Source organism: Macaca nemestrina, chromosome 1 (assembly GCF_043159975.1).
Source record: "Macaca nemestrina isolate mMacNem1 chromosome 1, mMacNem.hap1, whole genome shotgun sequence".
NCBI lineage: Eukaryota > Metazoa > Chordata > Mammalia > Primates > Cercopithecidae > Macaca > Macaca nemestrina.
In genome coordinates, this window is record NC_092125.1 from 138766827 (window position 1) to 138790778 (window position 23952).

Genomic DNA, 23952 nt, shown 5'->3' on the forward strand with positions numbered 1-23952 from the left:
CTCCTTGTCTGTTTATTTCAAGGACTAACCATCAGGATATTTCTGCCTAAGAACAATGAGTTCCCCAAACTGCAAGTATTTTCTATACTTTGTGTGCAGTTTTTGTGCAGTTTTGTACTTTTGTGCAGTTTTCGTACATGCAGAACATTTTCGAGTGCTTATGGATGGATTAATTAATCACTCATTTGATGGATTTACCACCCGGTCTTACTTTCCTTCATTGGGAGTAGGAGAAAGCCTGGTGATGGAAGGAAAGCCCCTGGGGTCAGAAGACCAGATCTGCACTGCGTGGTTAGGCGAGCCAGTTTACTCAGATCAGCCGGCCACAGGGTCCTCATCCGTAAAAGAATGTCTGTGAGGTCCTCTCCCACCCTCTGACATCCTAAAATCTAATCGGAAAGGGACTGGTCAAGCCAGAGAGATTATCGTTATAGTTTAGTAACTTTTTGAACTTCTCAGAGCCTCCAAGATAGATCATGGAGGAGGGAGTTGGTAACTGCTAAGCTTGACTTAGTATACTGACAGGAGTAAAAAAATTGTGTTAAGGTTAGGGAATAATTTTAACAATCAATTTGTTCTTGTGAACACATTTCAACAGTGAAATTTTAGATATGTACTTTTTATAATCAACTGCTGTTTGGCACCATTAAAAAACTGATCTGGCCACAGTTAGATCAGTCAGGGATAAGCATTTCACAATGAAATATTATTTACCATGTTTTCTTCCTCCCTCTTCTTGAAAATAGTAATGATTTTAAGATTTTAAAATCTTGAATACCATAATTCTGCACTTCCTAAAAAGCCTGCGCAGACACCCAACGAATTCTTCTCTTTCCTGTCTAACAATTTTAATGGATATACAAAATAAATATTCATCTAATTTGTCAATATTTAAGGCACATTTTATATCAAAATCCAATGGTAAACATTTTTCTTATCAAATGGCTGATCTTGACATTGTTTAAAACCCTATATGATTTCAGAAAAGTCAGTGACTCCAAGTGGAATTGCAACAGTTTCTTGGGTCTTGTAACCAACCTGAGGTGTAACTATTTCTCTTTAGCTACCTTCAATCCCAGAGAGCAAAGAATCCCATCCCGGGTGGAGCTGAAGATCTCTTAGGGAAAATGACTCAGGCTAGAGTCTGCATGAAAAGAGGCTTGCACGGCTTAGTTTTGCAAATATACACTTTGTGGGTTTCAGAGCTGGCAGAGAGCTCAAAGAGGAAACCAGCAGGGGCAACTTTCTGCTTGGAGGAAGGAAAGTCCACAAGGGCTAAACCTGGATGTGCTATTTCAGTTCAGGCAAAGGGGGAAAATTAAAATTTTGCACTGTTTTATTCTGTTAAAACAAGTGGTTCGGCAAGCTATATGAAATACGTATTTAATATGCACTAAAATGCAAGACTGACTTCCCTGGGAAAACGTGGGAAAGAAGGAGAGAGGAAACAAACAATTCTTACACTAAGAATTCTCCAGTCGTGTCTTGCAGGCAATATAGAGTAATAATAATAAAAACGACAGGAGATCCTTTGACAGGATGGCTTAAAATGCCACTCAATAGAATAAGAGTTGTTCTCATGCCTGGCAACTTTACAGCAAAGCCCAGAAGGAGAAGCCAGAAAATAATTTAGAAAAACCAAAGCTTAAAACCAGTGACACACAAGTCTGGTTACATTTTTCAATTTCATTTTTGGTTTCTTTGCATTTGGGTGGAACTCAGTCCCACAGATGTCTTCTTCAATGTGAGAACCATCCTCTCTGGAACCACAGAGCTGCAGATGTCACGCTGGAATTCTCCCAGAGGCAAACTGCCAGATGTGAGGCTGCTCTTCCTCAGTCACTATCTCTGGTCGTACCGGGCGGTGCCTGGGTCAACTGACGCTCAGACCTGTGAGCCGAGCAGGTCACATCGTGGCTGACTCCGGCATTCGCACCGCCTTTCTCCTGTGCGACCCGCTAAGGGCCCCGCGAGGTGGGCAGGCCAGGTATTCTTGACCCTGGTGGGGTAGAAGAAGCCATCGTGGCTGGGAGAGCGCCCTGCTCACCGCCACACGTTTACTTCGCTGCAGGTCCCGAGCCTCAGCCCCAGGTGGGCAAAGCGCCCGGAAAATGCCCTCCGCTACCCGAGCGGAGCCCAGAGCCCGTGCTTTCTATTAAAGGTTGTAGATGCCGCCGCTCCCACTTTATCACCAAATGGAAGGGAAGAATCCTTCCAAGGCGCCCTCCCTTTCCTGCCATAGACCTGCAGCCCACCTAAGCTGCACGTCGGAGTCGCGGGCCTGGGTGAATCCGGGGGCCTTGGGGGACCCAGGCCCCCGCCGCACCTAGACCCGCCTGCGTCCCCCAGGGCAGCTCCGCGCTCGGCAGTGCGGTTGAATCACTGGGGTGAGTCACCCCTTGCAGGGTCCCGGAGTTTCCTACCGGGAGGAGGCGGGGCAGGGGTGTGGACTCGCCGGGGGCCGCCCACCGCGACGGCGAGTGACCCAGGCCGGGGGCGGGGAGTCAGGAGGAGCGGCGGGGGCGGGCGCCGGGGGCGGGCAGAGGCGCGGGAAAGCTGGCTGCCGGCCCTTTATAGCGCGCGGGGCACCGGATCGCCAAGACTCCGGGCTCCCGGCACCCCCTCGCACTCCCTCTGGCCGGCCCAGGGCGCCTGCAGCCCAACCTCCCCAGCCTCCGGGACGCCACGGAACCCGCTCGATATCGCGGTCAACTCGTAGACATGGAGACCCCTGCCTGGCCCCGGGTCCCGCGCCCCGAGACCGCAGTCGCTCGGACGCTCCTGCTCGGCTGGGTCTTCGCCCAGGTGGCCGGCGCTTCAGGTGAGTGGCACTGGCCCCTGGAAGCCCGGGGCGCGCCACACGCAGGAGGGAGGAGACAGTCCCGGCTGGCAGCGGGCTCGTCCTGGTTCCCTGGGGCGCCCATGTTGCCCCCCGCGCCTATGGGACTCGGCTGCGTTCACCCTGCCGGGCTTGAATGAACCCAGTCCCTTGGGCGCCGGCGGGAGTTGCAGGGAGGGAGTTGGCGCCCCAGACCCCGCTGCCCCTTCTGCTAGAGAGTTTTGCTCTGGGTGTCCAAGTAATTGGACTGTTGTTGCATAAGCGGACTTTTGGCTCCCGCTTTAACTCTGGGGAAAGGGCTTCCCAGTGATTCGCGACCTTCAATATAATAGAACTTGGGCTTGCGTCTGCACGTGTTGGCGTGCAGAGGTTTGGATATTATCTTTCATTATATGTGCATTTTCCCTTAATAAAGAGCGTCCCTGGTCTTTTCCTGGCCATCTTTGTTCTAGATTTGGGTAGAGGCAATCCAAACGGGCTGGACTGCTGCTTAGATTGGAGCAGGTACAACGTTGTGCATGCCCCGTATTTCTACGCGGTGTTCGGTACGGCGTAGAGACTGGGACCTGCTGCGTACTGGCAAAGCACACCTTCATAATAAATTATCCTGATCCAATATAGCCGACGGTGTGACAGACCACACGAACATGGGTCTCCTTGGAAGTTTCAAGATAGAGACATTTCAGATAAAAACGGAAAAAGTGAAGTTTGACTTTTTTCATTTGTATGCAGTCCTAACTCTTGTCACACGTGTGGGATTTGCCTTTTTTCCATAACTTACTGAAAACCCTTCCTGGAGGGCTGAACCTGACTCTTCCTGAGCTGAGTCCTGGACGGGCACACTGATGGCTCTGGGCTCTTCCTGGTCAAGTTATAACAAGGCTTTGCCCATGAATAATTTCAAACGAAAATGTCAAGATCCTTGCCGGTGTCCTGGGATTACAAGGTGAATCTTGTCATGAAGAAATTCTAGGTCTAGAAAAAATTTGAAGATTCTTTTTCTCTTGATAATTCACTAATGAAGCTTTTGTTGCTGAAAAATAAAAAGTGAGGTTTATGGTGATGTCAGGTGGGAAGGTGTTTTATACATCAACACAGTCGAATGCTGAGAAATGCATGTAATAATAGCTGTTTCTCTGTTGCTTAAAGGCACTACAAATACTGTGGCAGCATATAATTTAACTTGGAAATCAACTAATTTCAAGACAATTTTGGAGTGGGAACCCAAACCCATCAATCAAGTCTACACTGTTCAAATAAGGTAAGCTAGGTACAAAAAAAGAAAATTAAGCGTTTTGATGTTTCTACTCTCCTATGCTGAACATTCATGTTCTTAAAGCTGATTATTGGAAGAAATTATTTAACAGATGACAAAGAAGAAGGGATTCGTGGCAATTCGCTGGCCGGTGTCATACTCTATTAGGCCTGCAACATTTCCAGACCTTAAACTGATAGAACATTTTAATTGTTTTAATTGTTTCTGGAAATGATGGGAGAGTTCCTAAGTGAAGTATAAACTGTGGAGAGGTGAACCTTCTTGAGTAGGCACTGAAGTGTGCTTTGGGTCATGATAGATTAGTTGATCTCATCTAAACACTGATGTCTTTTTCTGTTGCTGTCTAGACTGTGAACCATGTCTAACACCTTAGGGAAAAGGTGGGGAGGAATCCCAATGTATGCATTGCCCTTAAGCAGTGTTTGATTCATTCATCTCTGGACTCCATGAATCGAAATTTGGTAGTATACATGATCTTAGTGGAGGAGGCCAAATGTGTGACTCACGGAGCCTGGCAGAGCAGAAATACTCCGCTGTCTGTACCCTCTGGGTCTGGGGTGGCTCTGCTTCTTGGTGCCTCAACTCTGATTGGCAGCTGTCCCCAGGAGCCGATAATTTAGCATATTCAATCTAAAGGTTATGTCTTCCTTGATGGTTTTCACCATATTCTTGGCAAGTTTTTGGTTTTTGAAATGTTCTAGGAGGCTTGGTAGAGATCTTATGAAATAGAGAATAGCTGTTGTGGAAATTATTTTAATGCTAATTACGTAAAGTACAAAAGTAGCACCAGCTAAAACGAAAGGTATTTTGTTGTTCTGTTTTGTTTTAGCTTGTGCCAGGCTTTTTACAGCATTAGGAATGCAACTTCTAGATACGATGGATATTTTAAGTGAATGTTCTTGTTTTTCAAAATGAACTTCATGACAGCAGTTGCCAAACCAGCAGGGAGAACTTGCTTGCATATGTGCATGCATGTGTGGATATGTCTGGGGGCGCGGAGAGAAAGATGAAGGAATTTCATAACCTGAAATAATGATTACAGTTCTGGTCAAACTTGTCAATTCAGATTTCACCAATTGAGAATTAGTAATTAATTTCTCTGATACAGGCCTGAAGTTTACCATGGTAAACACTTTCCTTCTAGATGGTAAAAATTAGATTTTGAGAGGAATGCTTACCTCCTAAATATATTCAATCTAATATTTGAGGGACATGTGGGAATATATTTATGATTCACCTGCTTTTTAAACATAAGCCTTTGTTAACTGTAAGTTCTTGAACTTTATAAGGCTGCTGTTATTTAAGTGAGCACAGCTCCTGTTCTGCAAACATCAGAGCGCAGGGCTACAGCTTGGGGGATGCCAGCCGACTCAGGGTGGTCCTGTGGACTGGACAATCCCTTGCTGCTGTGCTGGAGGGCCTGGGAGCTTTTCATCAGCCTGCGCCTCAAGTGTGCACTCTTCTTACCCACCCCAGGAATAAATGAGATTCCTGGTTAAAAAGGACCAGAGCAGTCATTTTTACAGATGAGGAAACTGTTGCTCTGGAAAGTGAGGGATTTATTCATGACTACACTGATGGTAAGTGCCCATGTCAGGTCTGGAACCAAGGTCTACCCAGTATCCACACACCCCTTAGGTGGCTCTGCTACAGTCTGATGGGAGGCCGCAAAGCAGGAGGAAGAAGGAAAGCCTTGCCCACTGAATCTCCTCAGTGGGGCTTCCTCCCTGCCTGTTTTCCCTCCCTACAGTTAGCATCTTAAGCAGCTGCCCCTCTTCCCTCCCCACTGCTCTCACTACTGCAGCCTGGCTCCAGCCACTGGACACTACTGCTGTGCAGAAGCCCCTACTTTGAGCTCCAACTGCATTTTTCACCTTTGCTAACAGTTTTCAGTGGTGGTTGGGAAATGTTATTGGCTTAAGCCTTAGCACAAACCATCACCTGTGATATTCATTCCATAGAAATGTTCTGAATTCTAAAGCTGAATTTACAAAGCTTCTGAAAAACAACCTGCAACCAAATTAGTGACTGAATTTTTTAGTCAACTCAGAATTCCAAATCAGAGGGTTTTGCTATGCCTGGAAGAACCTTGGAGGCTTTTAAAGTGTTAATGCTATTAATGGCATTAAGAGGGATTTTCTACAGAACTGTCCCTTCATTACCTGTTTACACAGTTACTACTTACCATGGTACTGTGTAAATCCTTGTGCTAAATTTTGCTGTAGAGTATGTGGTCCCTGCTGTGAACTGGAAGGAACCAAATACTGTATCTGTATGGTACATAGAAAGCCCTAGGAGACTTTCTCCTGTTATCTGAACAACTATTTGCTGTAGTGATAAAAAGGAAACAGCGTAGTCTCATTTGCTTTTTGAAATGGAAATGATATAATAAAACACATTTTGGTCATTCTGGAACAAAATAGCCTCTCTCCTTTTATCACATAAAATTAAATAAATAGAAACCAAAATATTTCAATATCAATCTTAGTTTGTGCACTTTAGGATAAAGAATGTGTTTACCCAAATCCTTTTGGCCTGGTTACTTAGTTCAGATTTTGAAAGAAAATATATTTATGGCTTTTATGTGTGAATTTAGACAATGGAATTCACATGATGCCTTGTTTTCCTCAAGATTATGTATTAATTCAACCTGTAAATACAAACCATCTAATAGTCAGCGAGACCCTACAGCCCTGTTGCTTGACAGAGCACACAAGGGCACGCACCCCTCGTACCAGGCCGACTGTGTTCATATTAACAGCATCATGGAGGAACTCATGCTGGGGGACAAGGGAGGGAGATGTAAATGCTCAGCAGGGAGATCTGGAGATTCCTGGAGCAGGTGGAGTTGGGACCTGGCCTTGAACGATGGGTCTGCCTCTGGTAGTCAGGAATGCCAAAGGGAAGAGCAGCATAACTGTCACTTTCCATGGGACAGAAGTGTGTGAATCAAGTTGCAGTGACACTTCACCTATTTATTATTTTGGTCATTTAGAAGAATTTCATTTTAGAAGTCCTTTAAATCATTTACCCTTCAATGACGTCTCGCAAAAGAATGATCTGTCTTTAGTTTTTTAGTTTCAGACTTTGTTAGACAGATACTACCTGTACTGTCATTCTGTAATCTTGGTTGGGATGGATTCGCATCTTGCAAAAGCAGGGGAGGCATGTAGTATAATGGGGCAAACAGACCCAGCTCTGCCACTGGTTAGGTATGTGACCTTCTGCAAGTTGCTTAGTGTCTGTGAGCTTCAATGTCCTCACGGATAAGAAAGATCCAATACCTTCTTGGAAGGATTATATCAAATGAAGTAACATGAGTAAACGGTCCAGTAGAGTACCTGGCATATAGTGGAGTCAATGAATGATTAATAATAGCATTAATAGTGGTCATGAGAGAATATATGTATAACATGTTATTATGTAGACTATTTTACATAGAATATAGAATGTGATATAACAAACAATGTAATATGATATAATAAGTAGACTATAGTAAACAACCTCACTTTGTCTCAGTTGCCTCCTCTTGATGGAAAACTGCTCTTTCTGCCCTGTAACCGTGACAGAGCATCTACATTCTAAGAAAGATATTTAACAAAATGGTTAAGAGTACAGATCCACGAGTCAAATAGCTATCTGGTTCAAAGTCCAGCTGTGTGATTTTGAGCTAGTCACCCAATCTCACTTTGTCTCAGTTGCCTCATTTGTAAAAACAGGGCAAATTACAGAGCCATCCCCTGGGTTGCTATGAGGACTCAAACATGCATCCCAAGTGCTCAGTGTTGCTAGGTATGATGACTCACACCTGTAAATTCAGCACTTTGGGGGGCCAAAACAGAAGGATCAGCCTGGGCAACATAGCAAGACCCCATCTCTACAAAACAATGTTTTAAAAAAAGCAAAGTGCTTGCACAGTAACTGCATCATTAGTGTTGATCGTAGGGCTCCTGATGTTAGCACAGAACGCCACAGCCAGGAAGCAGTCTATCTTATTGAGTGCAAATTGTAATGTTCCATTTATTTTTCTTCCTTCTTTTCTTTCTTTAGTACTAAGTCAGGGGATTGGAAAAGCAAATGCTTTTACACAGCAGACACAGAGTGTGACCTCACTGACGAGATTGTGAAGGATGTGAAGCAGACGTACTTGGCACGGGTCTTCTCCTACCCGGCAGGGCATGTGGAGAGCACAGGTTCTACGGAGGAGCCTCCATATGAGAACTCCCCAGAGTTCACACCTTACCTGGAGAGTAAGTCGCTTGGGCTGTACCACTGTTCATTCTTGTTATAAACGTCTGAATATTCTTGTGATCTGATACCTTTAGGGGCTACTAAATTAAAAATATTTACTATTTTTTTCTCGGAAACTGGTATGTAACACAGCCCTCTTCACACATTCCAGATGTGGCAGGAGGTTCACAGAATAAGAACTTTGGAGCTGATGACAGTGTCATCAAGTAACTTTCTCCCCGGGTCTGTCCCCAGACCCTGTTACTGTCCTCAGTAACCACCTGAATGTGTGTTGGGAGAGGACAGGCCAGGGAAGGGGGTAGGGATAGGAAATCCACCAAGGCCGGGGTTTTAGCTTTTCCCTATATGTATCATATATCCTGATTTTTCTGTCCCATTATCATACCAAAAATCCCAGTTGAGGATTTTTTCCAAATGGTCATAAATCGATGAGGAAAGTCCATGGCTTCCCTCTGAGCCCATCATTAGCCTAATCATGCTGACCTTTTCCAATCACTTGGCCGTGATTTGAGTTCCATGGTGTGCCAGCACCTGCCCAGCCATCGGCCTGTCACCCTCGTTCTGCTTTTGGGAAGGTGGACTACTTTCCTCCTCAGCCTTTGCCCCTGTAAGCTGGCCCTAGGAGCCAGTAAGAGAATGAAGAGAATTCCTGTCAGGTAGGAGATTTAAATTCTTTTGCCGCAACTGTGGCTCTGATCTAGGCATTTCAGATAAACGCGTGTAGCACATTGAGTAGAGTGACATGAGCTTCTCTTGTAGGGCCAGCTGGTTAGAATGAAGGTGTTGTGTTAGTGTTAGGCCCAGCGAGAGAGAACAGTTTCTCAAGGTAGGAAAGGTGGAGAAGGGGGGGGACAGACAACCAACCAGCCATCCTCCTCTGCTATCTACTTTGAGGGTTGAAATAGAGGGCCTGACCCTAGGTGAATGTGGCTGCCTTCCCAGAGCCCCCATTTGCAAAACCCTCCAGACCCCTGGGTGCTTCTGCCTGTGTCTCTTGTGGCACCAGGCAAGAATGTAGCGGCGTCAGCAGTCCCTCTGGTGACTGCGGCATGGTTGACATTCATTTCCCGCCTAGTTAATGGCATCCTCATGATTCTCTTTTATATTAATAGTTCTTGAGTTTTTTGTAAGCTACTTCAAATCCTTTGTTGGTGCAAGATAGAAAATATTTTATATGTTTGTTTTGCATGTGCACATGCATATTTGGCCTGTGAATTGATGTTTGTTTTCCTGTCATTTAACCAAAGCATATGAGATAATTGAGCCATTGTAGAGACCCAGTGGTTAAATCGGCTTCTCGAGGTACAAGGACATTTCCTGGGCTTTCTCATAGCCCTACATTTCTTTGGACCTAAAATGTTATAGTTTATGCTACCACCCTGTTCAATATAGTAGCCACTAGCCACATGTGGCTGTTGACCACTTGAAATATGGCTAATGCTGTAAGTATAAAGTATACACTGGAACTTAAGAAGTATAGAATATCTCAAAACTTTTTAATATTGATTACATGTTAAAATGATTATATTCCAGATATATGCAGTTGACTCAAGCAATGCATGGCTGAGAGGCACCGACTCCCTGTGCAGTTGAAAATCCGAGTATAACTTTTGACTCCCCAAAAACTTAACTACTGATAGCCTGTGTATTAGTTGACCATTGACTGGAGCCTTACCAATAAGATAAACAGTCAATTAACACATATTTTATATGTTACGTGCATTATATACTGTATTCTTACAACAAAGTAAGCTAGAGGAAAGAAAATGTTATTAAGAAAATTATAAGGAAGAGAGGCTGGGCATGGTGGCTCACGCCTGTAATCTCAGCACTTTGGGATGCTAAGGCGGGTGGATTACTTGAGGTCAGGAGTTCAAGACCAGCCTGGCCAACATGGTGGAACCCCATCTCTACTAAAAATACAAAAATTAGCTGGGCATGGTTGTGGGTGCCTGTCATCCCAGTTACTCGGGAGGCTGAGGCAGGAGAATCACTTCAACCCAGGTGGAGGAGGTTGCAGTGAACTGAGATTGTGCCACTGCACTCCAGCCTGGGTGACAGAACGAGACTCTGTCAAGAAAAAAAAAAAAAAAAAAAAAGGAAGGAAGGAAGAAAGAGAGAGAGAGAGAAAGAAAAAAGAAAGAAAGAAAAGACGATTATAAGGAAGACAAAATATATTCAGTATTAATTAAGCAGAAGTGGATCATCATAAAGGTGTTCATCCTCGTCATCTTCATGTTGAGTAGGCTGAGGAGGAGGAGGAGGAGAAGGAAGAGGAGGAAGAGGAGGAAGAGGAGGAAGAGGAGGAAGAGGAGGTGCCATGGCAGGAGAAGAGGTGGAGGAGGTAGAAGGAGGCAGGCACACTTGGTGTAACTTTTATTGAAAAAAATTTGCATATAAGTGGATCCACAGAGTTCAAACCCATGTTGTTCAGGGGTCAACTGTCCTTGGTTAACTAAAATGTATTATGAAAATTAATTTCACCTGTTCCTTTTTACTTTTTCTAATGTGACTACCAGAAAATTTAAAATGGTGTCTGAGGCTCCATTGTCTTCCCCTTGGACAGCACTGCCACAGAATGTCTCAGGATTCAGCTCCGGGCCGCCACGCCTGCTTCTCTCAGGCAGCTGGTTCTATGTAGATGTTTTATATGAGAGATAATTAAGTTGTCAATTATGAAAATGAAACAGGATTTGACTTTGTACAGAATTCTTTGGTTCTAACCAAGCTCATTTCCTTTGTGTCAGCAAACCTCGGACAGCCGACAATTCAGAGTTTTGAACAAGTGGGAACAAAAGTGAATGTGACAGTACAAGATGAATGGACTTTAGTTAGAAGGAACGACACTTTCCTAAGCCTCCGGGATGTTTTTGGCAAGGACTTAATTTATACACTCTATTATTGGAAATCTTCAAGTTCGGGAAAGGTGAGCATTTTTTAATTTGTTTTTATGACCTGTTTTAAATTGTGGATACTTGGGTTTTACAGCCCATTTCTTCCCCAATTCAAAAAAAGCAGAACAGGGTTGTTGAGAAGGTGGTGGAGTAGAAGGGGGAGCACCCACTGTGGGGAGGGGTGGACAACAGGCCTGGTCTTACCTGTGACTCTCCATTACCTTGTGACTCTGGGCAGGGCCCCCGCAGAGTCCCAGGTTCCTCAGCCAACCGCTGGATCCGGCCATCTCTAAAGGTCCCCCACGCTCACATTTCTCCCTCTATTGAGGATCCCGGGCACAAAATGTGTTTTTGGTTCAATGCATAATACTCCCTTCCTTTTTCTTTTACTGCAGATGTCTTCTAAAGGGGCTAAATAGGGCTCAATATACCTAAATTGGATCTTCTCAGTCTTGGAAAAGGCATTATTAGCAGTGATCAAGGGAAACTGATTAGCGAAGTCACTTCTAATCCTTCACGTGTCAGCTATGTTCATGTACACTTTGCTTAGAACCTAGGTTTTTACTTCTGCAGTGACTTAAGGAAGGGGAAAGAATTGACTCTGAGCCCAGATGAATTAAGAACTCCATCTTTTTACAGAAAACAGCCAAAACAAACACTAATGAGTTTTTGATTGATGTGGATAAAGGAGAAAACTACTGTTTCAGTGTTCAAGCAGTGATTCCCTCCCGAAGAACAGCTAACCGGAAGAGTACAGACAGCCCCGTCGAGTGTATGGGCCATGAGAAAGGGGAATCCAGAGGTGAGTGGCTCTGCTTGCGTGGGAGTGTGGGTGCCTTCTGGAGGAGTAGCTCCACCCTCAGGGCTGGGATGTACTTCCTTGGTTAAATATTCAGAAAGACAAACTGCCTGGAGGTTTTTTTGTTGTTGCTTGTTTTGGTTTTGATTTTGCTCTTGGTACTCTTTTTTTTTTTTTTTTTTTTTTTTTTTTTTTTTTTTTGAGACGGAGTCTGGCTCTGTCACCCAGGCTGGAGTGCAGTGGCGCGATCTCGGCTCACTGCAAGCTCCGCTTCCCGGGTTTACGCCATTCTCCTGCCTCAGCCTCCCGAGTAGCTGGGACTACAGGCGCCCGCCACCTCGCCCGGCTAGTTTTTTGTATTTTTTAGTAGAGACGGGGTTTCACCGTGTTAGCCAGGATGGTCTCGATCTCCTGACCTCGTGATCCGCCCGTCTCGGCCTCCCAAAGTGCTGGGATTACAGGCTTGAGCCACCGCGCCCGGCCTGCTCTTGGTACTCTTAAGATTTTGGACATTTAGAAATGCTTCTGTGTTGTTTGAGCCCTTGTGTTAGCAAGGGTTTTCTGGAGCACCTACCATGTGCTAAGCCCTCTGCTGAGCCCTGGATACACAAACTATGTTTAGGATTTAGCATCAAGTCACAGATTTCCCTGGGCATTTTTTCATGCTTAAATTCTAATTCTGGGGTGGCTTCTGGACCAGCTGCAGCAGGACCCGGTAGACATTTGTGAGTACCCTCTGTTGCCACAGAGGCTACAGAGGCTAACCCATCAAGGGAAGCGATTGAGTATATCAGATATACCCGCATGCATGTGTGCATATGGCTGACACGTGTGTGTCCACGCGTGTGCAGATGTTGGGAGCTCAGGCACACTGTGTGGGGAACGGTCCCTAACCGGAAGTGCTGTGGGCATTCAGACGTACAGGAAGCTGCAAGACTGTGCATCTCGCTCCATGCCTTACGAGGAAAGTATTCTGAGTACTTTCAGTGAAGAAAAGTGTCAGGGGATATAAACGATGGCTTACGCAGGGTGTGGTCGCTCACACCTGTAGTCCCAGCACTTTGGGAGGCCCAGGCTGGCAAATCTCTTGAGGTCAGGAGTTTGGGACCAGCCTGGCCAACATGATAAAACTCCAGCTCTATTAAAAATACATAAAGTAGCTGGGCATGGTTGCACATGTCTGTAGTTCCAGCTACTCAGGAGGTTGAGGCAGGAGAATTGCTTGAATCTAGGAGGCGGAGGCTGAAGTGAGCTGAGATTGCATCACTGCACTCCAGTCTGGGTGACAGAGCGAGACTCCATCTCAAAAAAAAAAAAAAAAAAAAAAAGAAAAGAAATTATGGCCTAGCTCCAGGTGAAGATGAGATTTGAACATTTTAAAACACTTTAAATAAACTGTTCTCTCCTGTTTATTGCCACTGATGGGAGAGGTTTCTCTTTGCCTCTGGTCCTGCTTCCCTCTGGGCCATCCTACCCACAGCCTTCAGTCATTGTCCTAAAGCCTGGCTCTAATTCCAGTGCCTCTCCTTTTGTGCACACACACACTTGTCTGCTTCCTTGGCCCTTCTCTATCTTGGAGAGGCATTTCAAATGCCCCTTCCAGCAGGAAGCCTTCCTACTGCACCAACTAGTTACTATCTCTTCTTCACCCGAATCCTGGTAGCACTTTGGATATCCCACTTTGCACTTAGGGTTCACCTTCTACTATAATCATTGCCATCAATCTCAGCATCATTTTTAGGCACTTCTTTCCAGCCGTCGTTCTTACCTCCAACTACATATCTTTTCTGGACTGCACATTATTCAATTTATTAAATGCCCATTAAATGTGTTTAGACATTGTCAATTACTCTGAAACGTTCAGGGTTTGACAAATTCTTTCCTAATCTAAGTGTGGTGGAAAGAGTGAAAGAAAGAAATTTCAAATTGCACAAAAATAGGATGGTGTAATTTGGGGTTATGCCCTCAATTTTTCCCACTGATAAATGGGATTTGAGCTCACCAAGTTGACTAGATGCCCTTTATTTTTCAGAAATATTCTATATCATTGGAGCTGTGGTATTTGTGGTCATCATCCTTGTCATCATCCTGGCTATATCTCTACACAAGTGTAAAAAGGCAAGAGTGGGGCGGAGCTGGAAGGAGAACTCCCCACTGAATGTTGCATAAAGGAAGCACCGTTGGAGCTACTGCAAATGCTGTATTGCACTGTGACCGAGAACTTTTAAGAGAATAGAATACATGGAAACACAAATGAGTATTTCGGAGCATGAAGACCCTGGAGTTCAAAAAAAGCTCTTCATATGACCTATTACTACCATTAGCATTCTGGTTTTGACATCAGCATTAGTCACTTTGAAATGTAACGAATGGTACTACAACCAATTCCAAGTTTTAATTTTAACACTATGGCACCTTTTGCACATAACATGCTTTAGATTATATATTCCGCACTCAAGGAGTAACCAGGTCATCCAAGCAAAAACAAATGAGAAAATGCCTTAAAAAATCCTGGGTAGACTTTTGAAAAGCTTTTTCTTTTTTTTCTTTTTTTTTTTTTGAGATAGAGTCTCGCTCTGTTGCCCAGGCTGGAGTGCAGTGGCATGATCTTGACTCACTGCACCCTCCATCTCTTGGGTTCAAGCAATTCTCTGCCTCAGTCTCCCGAGTAACTGGGATTACAGGCACCCGCCACCACGCCCGGCTAATTTTTGTATTTTTAGTAGAGATGGGGTTTCACCATCTTGACCAGGCTGGTCTTGAATTCCTGACCTCAGGTGATCCACCCACCTCGGCCTCCCAAAGTGCTAGGATTACGGGCGTGAACCACTGTGCCCAGCCAAAAAGCTTTTGAGAGGCTGACTTCAATCCATGTAGGAAAGTAAAATGGAAATTGGGCGAATTTCTAGGACTTTTCTAACATATGTCTGTAGTGTTTAGGTTCTTTTTTTTTTTTCAGGAATACATTTGGAAATTCAAAACAATTGGCAGACTTTGTATGAATGTGTTAAGTGCGGGAGACGTCGGTATTCTGGGCACCTTCCTAATATGCTTTACAGTCTGCACTTTAAATGACTGAAGTGGCGTTAAACATTTGAGAGCTAACTCTATTTTTATAAGACTACTATACAAACTACAGAGTTTATGACTTAAGGTACTCAAAGCTTCTATGGTTGACATTGTATGTATAATTTTTTAAAGGGTTTTCTATATGGGGATTTTCTATTTATATAGGTAATATTGTTCTATTTGTATATATTGAGATAATTTATTTAATATACTTTTATATAAATAAAGGTGACTGGGAATTGTTACTGTTGTACTTATTCGATCTTCCATTTATTATTTATGTATGGTTTGGTGTTTGTATTAGCTCTACTACAGTAAATGACTAAAATTGTCAGTGGCTTATAACAACGTATCTTTTTCACTTACAATACATTTTGGTGACTGTAGGCTGACTGCACCTCTTCTCAATGTCTTCTCATTCTAGGATGCAAACCAATGGAGAAGCCCCTAATTAGGTCAGGGCAGAGGGAAAAACAAAAAACTGGTAGAAACCGGCAACCACAGCTTCAAGCTTTAAGCCCATCTCCTACTCTTCTGCTCTGTACGGGCCCATTGTTACTTCTGTTCACATGCTGCTGCCCCAAGCAAGTGACCAAGCCTGACAATACTTTGCCTACTGGAGTCACCACAAGGCACATGACAGGGGGCAGGGATGTGGTCTTACAGGGAAGGGAAAAGATAATGCTCTCTACTGCAGACTTGGAGAGATTTCTTTCCATTGGCAGTAGTTTGACTAATTGGAGATGAGAAAAAAAAGAAACATTCTTGGGATGATTGTAGTGAAAGAAAATTAGGTAAAAGGACAATATAGGATAGAGAGAGATCAAGTGGAATGAGATCTCTAGAGTCAATTAAAAGCAAGCTAGATCGAGAGCTCTTGGAGGGCAGGGACTGGGCCTAGCTCATGGTTTATAGCTTTTGAGGGTGACTGCACAGTGGACTCAGTCAGTCATGGCTGAATTGAGTTGACTTTATTATCTCTAGAATGTAGTTATCCATTCAAATGCAAAACAGCTTTATTCTCTGAACTGTAGTAAAAGAGGATTCTAACTAGAGATGAAAAAGGTTCTTGGCACCTACTGGGCCACAAAACTACTTTTGCTTCCCACTGTGGAAGGGGGCACTGTTACCATCTAGGAAAAACAACCAGATGGCACGCCTACTCAGAAGTGGTTCCGCAAAGAAATTGAACAAGCATTCAGATGAGCAGCCTCAGCTCACTACCTAGCTAGTAATAAATTTTAAGTCCATTTTGTTCCTTTGCACCAAAGAAATTGAACATTGTCAATAAAATTCCAAGCATGAACTGTTTTATGTAACACCACATCCTAAGGAAGAATGCCTGAAACAAACCTTTGATATCCTCATAAAAATGATAGCCATTTTGGAGAAATTATGGAAAACAGACCAGTGGTTGGTTTATTTGGTTGGTTTTGTTTATTATTACTTTTTTTGTTGTTGTTGTTGCCATCAACGCAGATGCTGGAGAGGCTGAATCTTGCACTGTTGTAGTGTTTTGTTATACCAGAGAAAAGGGATGTGTTTGCAGCAGAGTCAACAAAACAGAAACTGGCATGGGGGCACATCCTCAAGGAAGGGTGCTTCAACCATTATCTTGAATTCCTGTTCACATGGGTCTACCTGGAACAAAGAGCTTAGCGCATTACATGAGGAGGCAAAACAAGCTACAGCAGAAGGTGCCTATCCAGATATTTCCCTGCCAGGATTAATTATAGCATTATGTAATTTCTTGGCTTCATTATCTAAGGAATTTGAATTATTCCACTAAGGAAAATACTGGCAGGTTGAAAACAGGTCTGGGTACTAATGAGGAATCTGGCTGATCACAAGGAAGGGATTCATTATAGACGGGAATGAGGCTGAATTGCAATAATCAGAAAGCTTCCACACAGCAAATGTTAACCACTCCCTACTTTGCCACATCCCTCCGCATTGCTGAGACCTACCAGCCGCTACTAAAAATCAGCACTGTGATTGACACTGGAGCAGAAACCATACTACAGACTGTTGGCTGCTATCCAGAAACTGCTGCCCTCCAGTGGACCAAATTATACTTCATTACTTGACCAGTAATGTACCCCATAGAGCTAATTGTTAGTAAACCAAACTATCACCCATTCTTTGTTTTGTTTTGATTTTGTTGTTTTGTTTTGTGAGACAGAGTCTGGCTTTGTCGCCAGGCTGGAGTGCAGTGGTGAGATCTCGGCTCACTGCAGCCTCTGCCTCCCAGGTTCAAGCGATTCTTGTTCCTCAGCCTCCTGAGTTGCTGGGATTACAGGTGTGAGCCACCACGCCTGGCTAATTTTTGTATTTTTAGTAGAGATAGGGTTTTGTCATGTTGGCCAGGTTGGTCTCGAACTCCTGACTTCAAGTGATTCACCCACCTTGGCCTCCCAAAGTGCTGAGATTATAGGCGTGAGCCACCGTGCCCAGCCCTTTCATGCATTCTAAAGATATTTTTCCAATGTTAAATTATTAACTGAATTTGGTTTACATATAAGTAACTAATACTCATGAAATCCAAACACATTTTAGCTTAGTTACAGCTGATGGCTTATAATCTAAGGAACTGTCCCTTAAACAATTATCTCTATTCATCAAATGGTGAATAAACTCATTCCCAAATGCTCTTTTAATCTGTTCTATGATATGTGTATTTAATTGTGTGATTTTCCTCCAATAGTTGCTTGGAAGGTTGATTACTGTTATGACGTCATCTGACTTTCATTCAGATACTTAGAATGAATGCTTATGCTCTCCTTTCCCACAGCCCTTGCTTTTCAACTGTGATCTAGGTGATTCCAGCTTTGCCAGTCAGCACATTCCTTCTTCATGGCTGCAAAAATTGGTTTAGAGGTAGGTATGTGACCTAACCAAGCCTAAGAAGAGTGTATATCAAGGCTTTCTCTGGGAATGGCAGGATGCTCTTTCTTGAACATAATGAAGAGACGTAGCCACAAGAGCTGCTGGCAGCCGTCTTGAGACCACAAAGGGAGCCAGCTTTACGTGGAGCTGACATATTGGAGAGCAGTGCAGAGCAATAGTAAAAAGTGAAGTCTTTGCTTTTCATTCATTTGGCAAGACCTTCGAATTTCACATTTGTTTCACATGTGTTTGTAATCACTCTTTGAGACATGTTATAGAGGACTGCTTAGAAAAAAAAAGAAAAAAGAAGTGAAGTCTTTGGTGGCAGCACCAAGCTGCTAGATCAAGCCTTGCTCAAAGTGCAACCCATGGACTTCTCACTGGACATCACCTGACTAATTATTTAAGCGAGCTGAGTCAGTTTTTCTGTTCCTTGCAGTCAAAAGCACCCTACCATGCTGTATAAGCACTGACCATCGAATATAAACAGAAAGAGAAGGTGCCTAGAATGAATTTATAGTGTAAAATAACATTTCATTTTCATGCCTTTTCAGTTATTTAATGACTGCCCCCTAAAATTATCCCTTCATTCCAGCCGTATAAATTCTCCCGTATTATTTGATCATTCCTAGCAGTAGGTAAACATCCTGTATTATTTTCTATCTTATAAAAAACAAATTTCCTTTGATCCCTGGAATCCCTCATCTGGATTTCCTCCTTAATTCCTATTCCCTCTTGGACACCATCTTCTTTCCAACTTCTAAATATTGGATTATCTTAGTGCTTGAACTAAGATAATTAGTTCTCATTCATTCTCTCATTCTCTATCAATAATCACTCTCTAGGTAATATATTCAAGTCCATGGCTCTATTATCAAGCTCTATCATGCCAGATGCCCATAATATCTAGATGCTGATGACTCCCAAATACATGTCACAGCTCCCAACCTCTTTTCCGAACTCCAGAGCTGCACTGTTGATCCAAATACGTACACAAACTCTCTCCTTGGATAGCTAACAGGCATCTTAATCTCAATACAGGCAAAGAGAATCTTTAATTTCTCCCAAACCCAAAACTTGTTTCTCCCCCAGTCCTTCCCATTTTAAGAAACAGCCACCATTGGCTCAGGCCAAAACTTCTTGGTGTTATCATTGACTTCTCTTTCTTCTCCCATGCCACATTCAATCCATCAGCTAAGCCTGCTATCTCTACCTTTAAAATACACCCCATTTCCAAAGGCCACCTCCTCTGCTCTTTCCCTACTTCAAGCCACTCTCCTCTCTCACTGGATGACCGCAATAGCCTTCCAACTGGTCTCCTGTTCCCACAGTTACTCCCCTACAGTCTATTTTCCTCGCAACATCTAAGTAACTCTTTTACAAATGATAAATTATGTTTTAACGGGTATTGCTGTCAGCTCTCTATGCTCATAGGATTCTATGAGCAATTTTATAATGTGTCAGTTTGGCTAATCTGGAACTACGTTTCCCAGAGTCACGGTCCCTGTATGGTTCTAGATTATAGTTAACCAAAAGAGATATTTTCACAAGATTTGTACAGGAGAAGTGAAGCAGTAGCCATTTGGTCATCATGGTTAGAGGCGGCGAGAGACAAATGCAGGGACGCTCCCGGATTCTAGCTTACCGTGGCTCTCCCTGACTCTGTGACTAGCTGTTTCTAACTCATTTCTCATTCTGCTGACCAATAGGGATCCCAGGCCCCGCACTGGATCTAGAGCAGTCTTCCACCAGCTCTCCTTCACCAGCTCTCTCTCTCTCTGGGAGTCCTAGGAGGAAATGACCATATTCTTCTGTGGGGATCCACAAAGGCTTCAAAGAAGAGATCCTTCCTTCTACAGTCCCGCTGGCTTCCAGAGAAGAGCACCCAATGGGAGCATGAGGACCAAAAGGCTGCTCAGCGCCGGCCGGTGCACGCACCAGGAGCCTCCTGTCGAGCCCTTCACCGTTTAGCGCAACTTCCTACTCCAGAGCCACGAGACTTCATGACTTCCCATACACGAGGCCCCATAGTGGTACAAAGAGAAGTACAGAGTCCACGGGCACAGTAGCAGTATTTTTCTTCATTTCTCTAACACGTGATTTTTAAATTTAGGCTTCCTTTCCACCAGATGACAGAAACTATCCAAAGCTATTTGGTGACTCCCTCTGGATTACCTACCTTTCCACTGGAGTTGTGTTCAAGTGCACATCCCGTCACCACTGTAACTGCCCTCTAGATCCCTCCACTTCCCCTCTAACCTCTCCCTTCAGCTTGGGAAGTCTTTTTCAAGTCTGAGAGTGGCAGGCTGGGGCGGGGAAGCCTCTGTCCTACTCGTTGCCATGTTCTCTTTTAAATCTGTGGTCTATGCACTAGTCCTGCTGTTCACACTGTCCTGAACCTCAGGAGACTCCACTTTTCTCTGCTTTCAGCTGCCATATCCCTTCCAGAGACAGTGATCACAGAACTGCTGAGCTAACTAAATTGGAAAAAGGGTCAAGGATCAAGACAGACCTGGGAAAAAAACATAGATGGATTTTTTTGTTTTTGAGACAGAGTCCCACTCTGTTGCCGAGACAGGAGTGCCGTGGAGGGATCTTCCGCCTCCCAGGTTCAAGCGATTCCCTGCCTCAGCCTCCTGAGTAGCTGGGACTACAGGCACACGCCACCGTGCTTGGCTTTTTTGTAAAAAAAAAAAAAAAAAAAAATGGGTTTCACCATGTTGGCCAGGCCGGTCTTGAACTCCTGACCTCAAATGATCCGCCAGCCTCGGCCTCCCAAAGTGCTGGAATTACGGGTGTGAACCACTAAGCATGGCCATACATGGATATTTCAAAGGACACCATTTCACCATTCCAACTAATGAAAGGATTTAAAAATCATTCACATTAAAGTGTCAGTGATTCATAATATTTTATCAACAGTCACATTCTTAAAATGAAAAAAAAAAAGTAAGAGAGTAAAGGTAGAATTTTACTCATCAGCTGTTGTGAGGGGATTTGGTGGGAAGGTGGAGGAATGTTTTTTCTCCTAAATCCAGACACATGCTGGTTTGCCATTCTGTAGCAGACCCCTGTGCCTTTCTGACATGCCCCTCATCCTGCTACACTTTGCTCCATGCCTGGGGGCCCAATTTTCCATATTTATTTTTAATATTCTTTTTTTAAGCCACACTATTTCCTTTTAAAGAAAAGCTATCTGCATGGTGGCAAAGATTAAATCTTGTGTGCATATCTGATTCTCTGAAGAAATTTTGTTCATTTTCTTGAATGCATTCAAACCATTGCTTTATTCCATTTAGTTTAATCCGATGGTTCTCAAAGCAGCATTTGTGTCACCTGAGAACTTGGTAGCAATGTAAATTCTTGACCTTGGACTGGAGACTTACCGAATTAGCAATCAATGTTTTAACAAGAAGCCCTTCAAGTGATTCTAATGCCCATTGAAGTTTGAGAACCACTGGCTTGACCTGTTAATGACTGCAATCAGCAATATGTGTTGACTGTTTACTGCAGAGAGGCTGGAAATAGCCACAGACCCAAATGGTGCTTCCCAGGCCTTGGAGAAATCAGAATGCAACCTGCTCTGAAGCCAAAACAAATTAAGAATACATAGAGCATAGACAAGATTCTCCTCTGTAGACTGCACACTCCCTATAAAGTTTGTTATATATGAGCCTGTTAGGATTTTTCCAGTTGCAAGGAACAAAAACTCAAGACATTTAAGCAAAAATGGGAGACCTATTTTTTTCAGGTGAGCTCATTGGTCTAAGATCTTTAGCCCCTTTTCGCTTAAATCCTATGATTATACATTATTAAAGTATCAATAATTAATACTTTAAAATCACTGTATTTCTGGGTGAAATGAAAATTAATAATCCAGCAATTTTGAAACCAAGAAGCTGAAATTCATCTTGAATATATACAATTTAACAAATCTTAAAAATAGGGATCTAAAGGAGTTTTAAGAAAACATTTTTTGACATGACAATCTTCATCCAGCCTGATTTTCAAAAATCAACCAAAAAACTATGCTCCATTTGCAAAGCAATTTGTCTTCTCCAAGCATATTTCAGGCTGGAGAATAAGAGATGTAACAGACACTCAGAGGGGCAGGAAATGCTTTTTCCCTTGCATATATTAACGTCATTTGGGACGGGAAGCGTCCTTTACAACTACGATTGTGGCGCCATCTTGAGTTCCTGAGAAGGATAGACGACTGAAATGTTCACAGACTGGATTATAAAAGAACTGAAGGAATTGTAAACAAAATCCAAAAGACCCGTAAGTGATTAAGAATAAAGGAACATGAAACGGAAGCCTGAATAAATGAACCCAAAAAATACTCTGCAGATTTCTGCAACTCTACCTGTGATGGCCTCTCTAGTCCATAGCCAGAGCTCCCACCCCAGATCCTGCTACTTCAGCTGTGGTCTGGGACAACAGCTTTAGCGTCACTTGAAAACTAGTTAAAAATCGAGATTCTTGGGCCCAATCCCAGAGCTAATGAATGATGATCTGCATTTTCCAGGTAGTTTTTATGCACGCTGAAGTCTAGGAAACTGCTCTCTATGCCTTCCTTCACAAAGAGGGTAGCGGCGGTGGGATGGAAAAAGGAGACAGGCACCCCACCAATGGACAGAACGGCACAGTCTTGAGAAGATGAAATGTATTAAACTTAAATATCAGCAAGTTATGAATCCAAGCCATAAGAAAAGGCAGAGTCGTGATCATATTAAAAATACTACACGTTTTTCAAAGACAATACTTTGAGGACCTCTGTCTTAATCCACAGCTTACTAAAGACCAAACGCTTTCTTGCCTGGATTCCACTGATCATGCTCCTTGCTTCTACCAACTCAGCAAGACTGTAATGTTTCCTGGATCTCACCAAGGAGCTTTCCTCTTCCTGGATTCCCACTGCATTCTCCCCACTTCCTTATTATACTCTTTCTAACTCTTACTATTGTACAAAACGGTTGTCCACCCATTGTAGCCCCTTTTCTGGATTGTCATTTCCTTGGCAAGAACCATACTTAAGCATTTGAATTCACTTGTTTGTTCAGTAATTTATTCTAGTACTAAGCACCTACTACATGCCTGACACTATGGATTTGATTAAAATATGAAACACATAATCCCAACTTTTGTGGAGCTTATGTATTTGTAGAGTTGAAATGTCAATTGCAATAGAACATAAATATTATGTTAGGTAAAGTAGGGTGTTTTGGGGAACTTACCTGGAGCCACCTAACTTGGGTCTGGAAGGGTTACCTACAATCTCAGCTGAAGGACACAGAGTTAACCAGGCAAGGTGGGGGGAAGTACAAAGTGTTCCAGGAAGAGGGCATGCCAGCATCATTAAAACATAATCTTGGTCATAGATAATGCCAAAAATAAATGTGTTTGACAAAATTTGGAGTTTTGTATTGTCTCAAGCATTCCAGTCAGTCACTTGGCAAACTGACTGGCTATTTAGAGTTGAACCAGTTATCTTTTTAAGAGAGAGAGATGGCTTTCAGAGTATTGCCTATAACTATTTTTGTTTAGAATAACTGCTACTTTTGAAAAGCATTTTCAAACCCAGACCCCAGAGCTTGCTATTCCACTCGAAGAACTAGCAAAAAGAGCTTTACCTGAGTTAACAGAAATTTCAAAGAAATTAAACATCATGGAATTAAACTTGGAAGCTGAACCCTCTGTTAAGTCAGGAATGGTAAGTAACACTCTAAAAATTGGGGTTGTCTATTTTCCCTTATTATGTCAGTTTCTATGATTGAGCCTATGCTATTAGGTATATACAAATTAAGAAATGTTACACTGTTTGATTGACCTTTATCATTATGAAGTGTCCCTCTTTATTTCCAGAAATACTCACTGTCCTAAAGTCTAATTTGTCTGATATTAGAATATTTATCTAATAAAAGATTCATATCCAGAA

General features: G+C 43.2%; 1 protein-coding gene across 2 annotated transcripts; it reads left to right on the plus strand.

The window, feature by feature from the left end:
• Window positions 1–2573: 2573 nt before the first annotated feature.
• LOC105485416 (coagulation factor III, tissue factor) lies at window positions 2574–15515 on the plus strand. Of its 2 annotated transcripts, XM_011747772.2 has the most exons (6): window positions 2581–2821; window positions 3989–4100; window positions 8166–8365; window positions 11114–11292; window positions 11900–12062; window positions 14092–15515. In XM_011747772.2, exons 1-6 carry the CDS (start codon window positions 2722–2724, stop codon window positions 14226–14228), a joined length of 891 nt encoding a protein of 296 aa, XP_011746074.1. In that variant the 5' UTR covers window positions 2581–2721; the 3' UTR covers window positions 14229–15515. The 2 variants fall into 2 exon arrangements, with proteins under 2 accessions (XP_011746075.1, XP_011746074.1); XM_011747773.3 differs by lacking the exon at window positions 11900–12062 and having other exon boundaries at window positions 2574–2821; window positions 14092–15378.
• Window positions 15516–23952: the final 8437 nt, after the last annotated feature.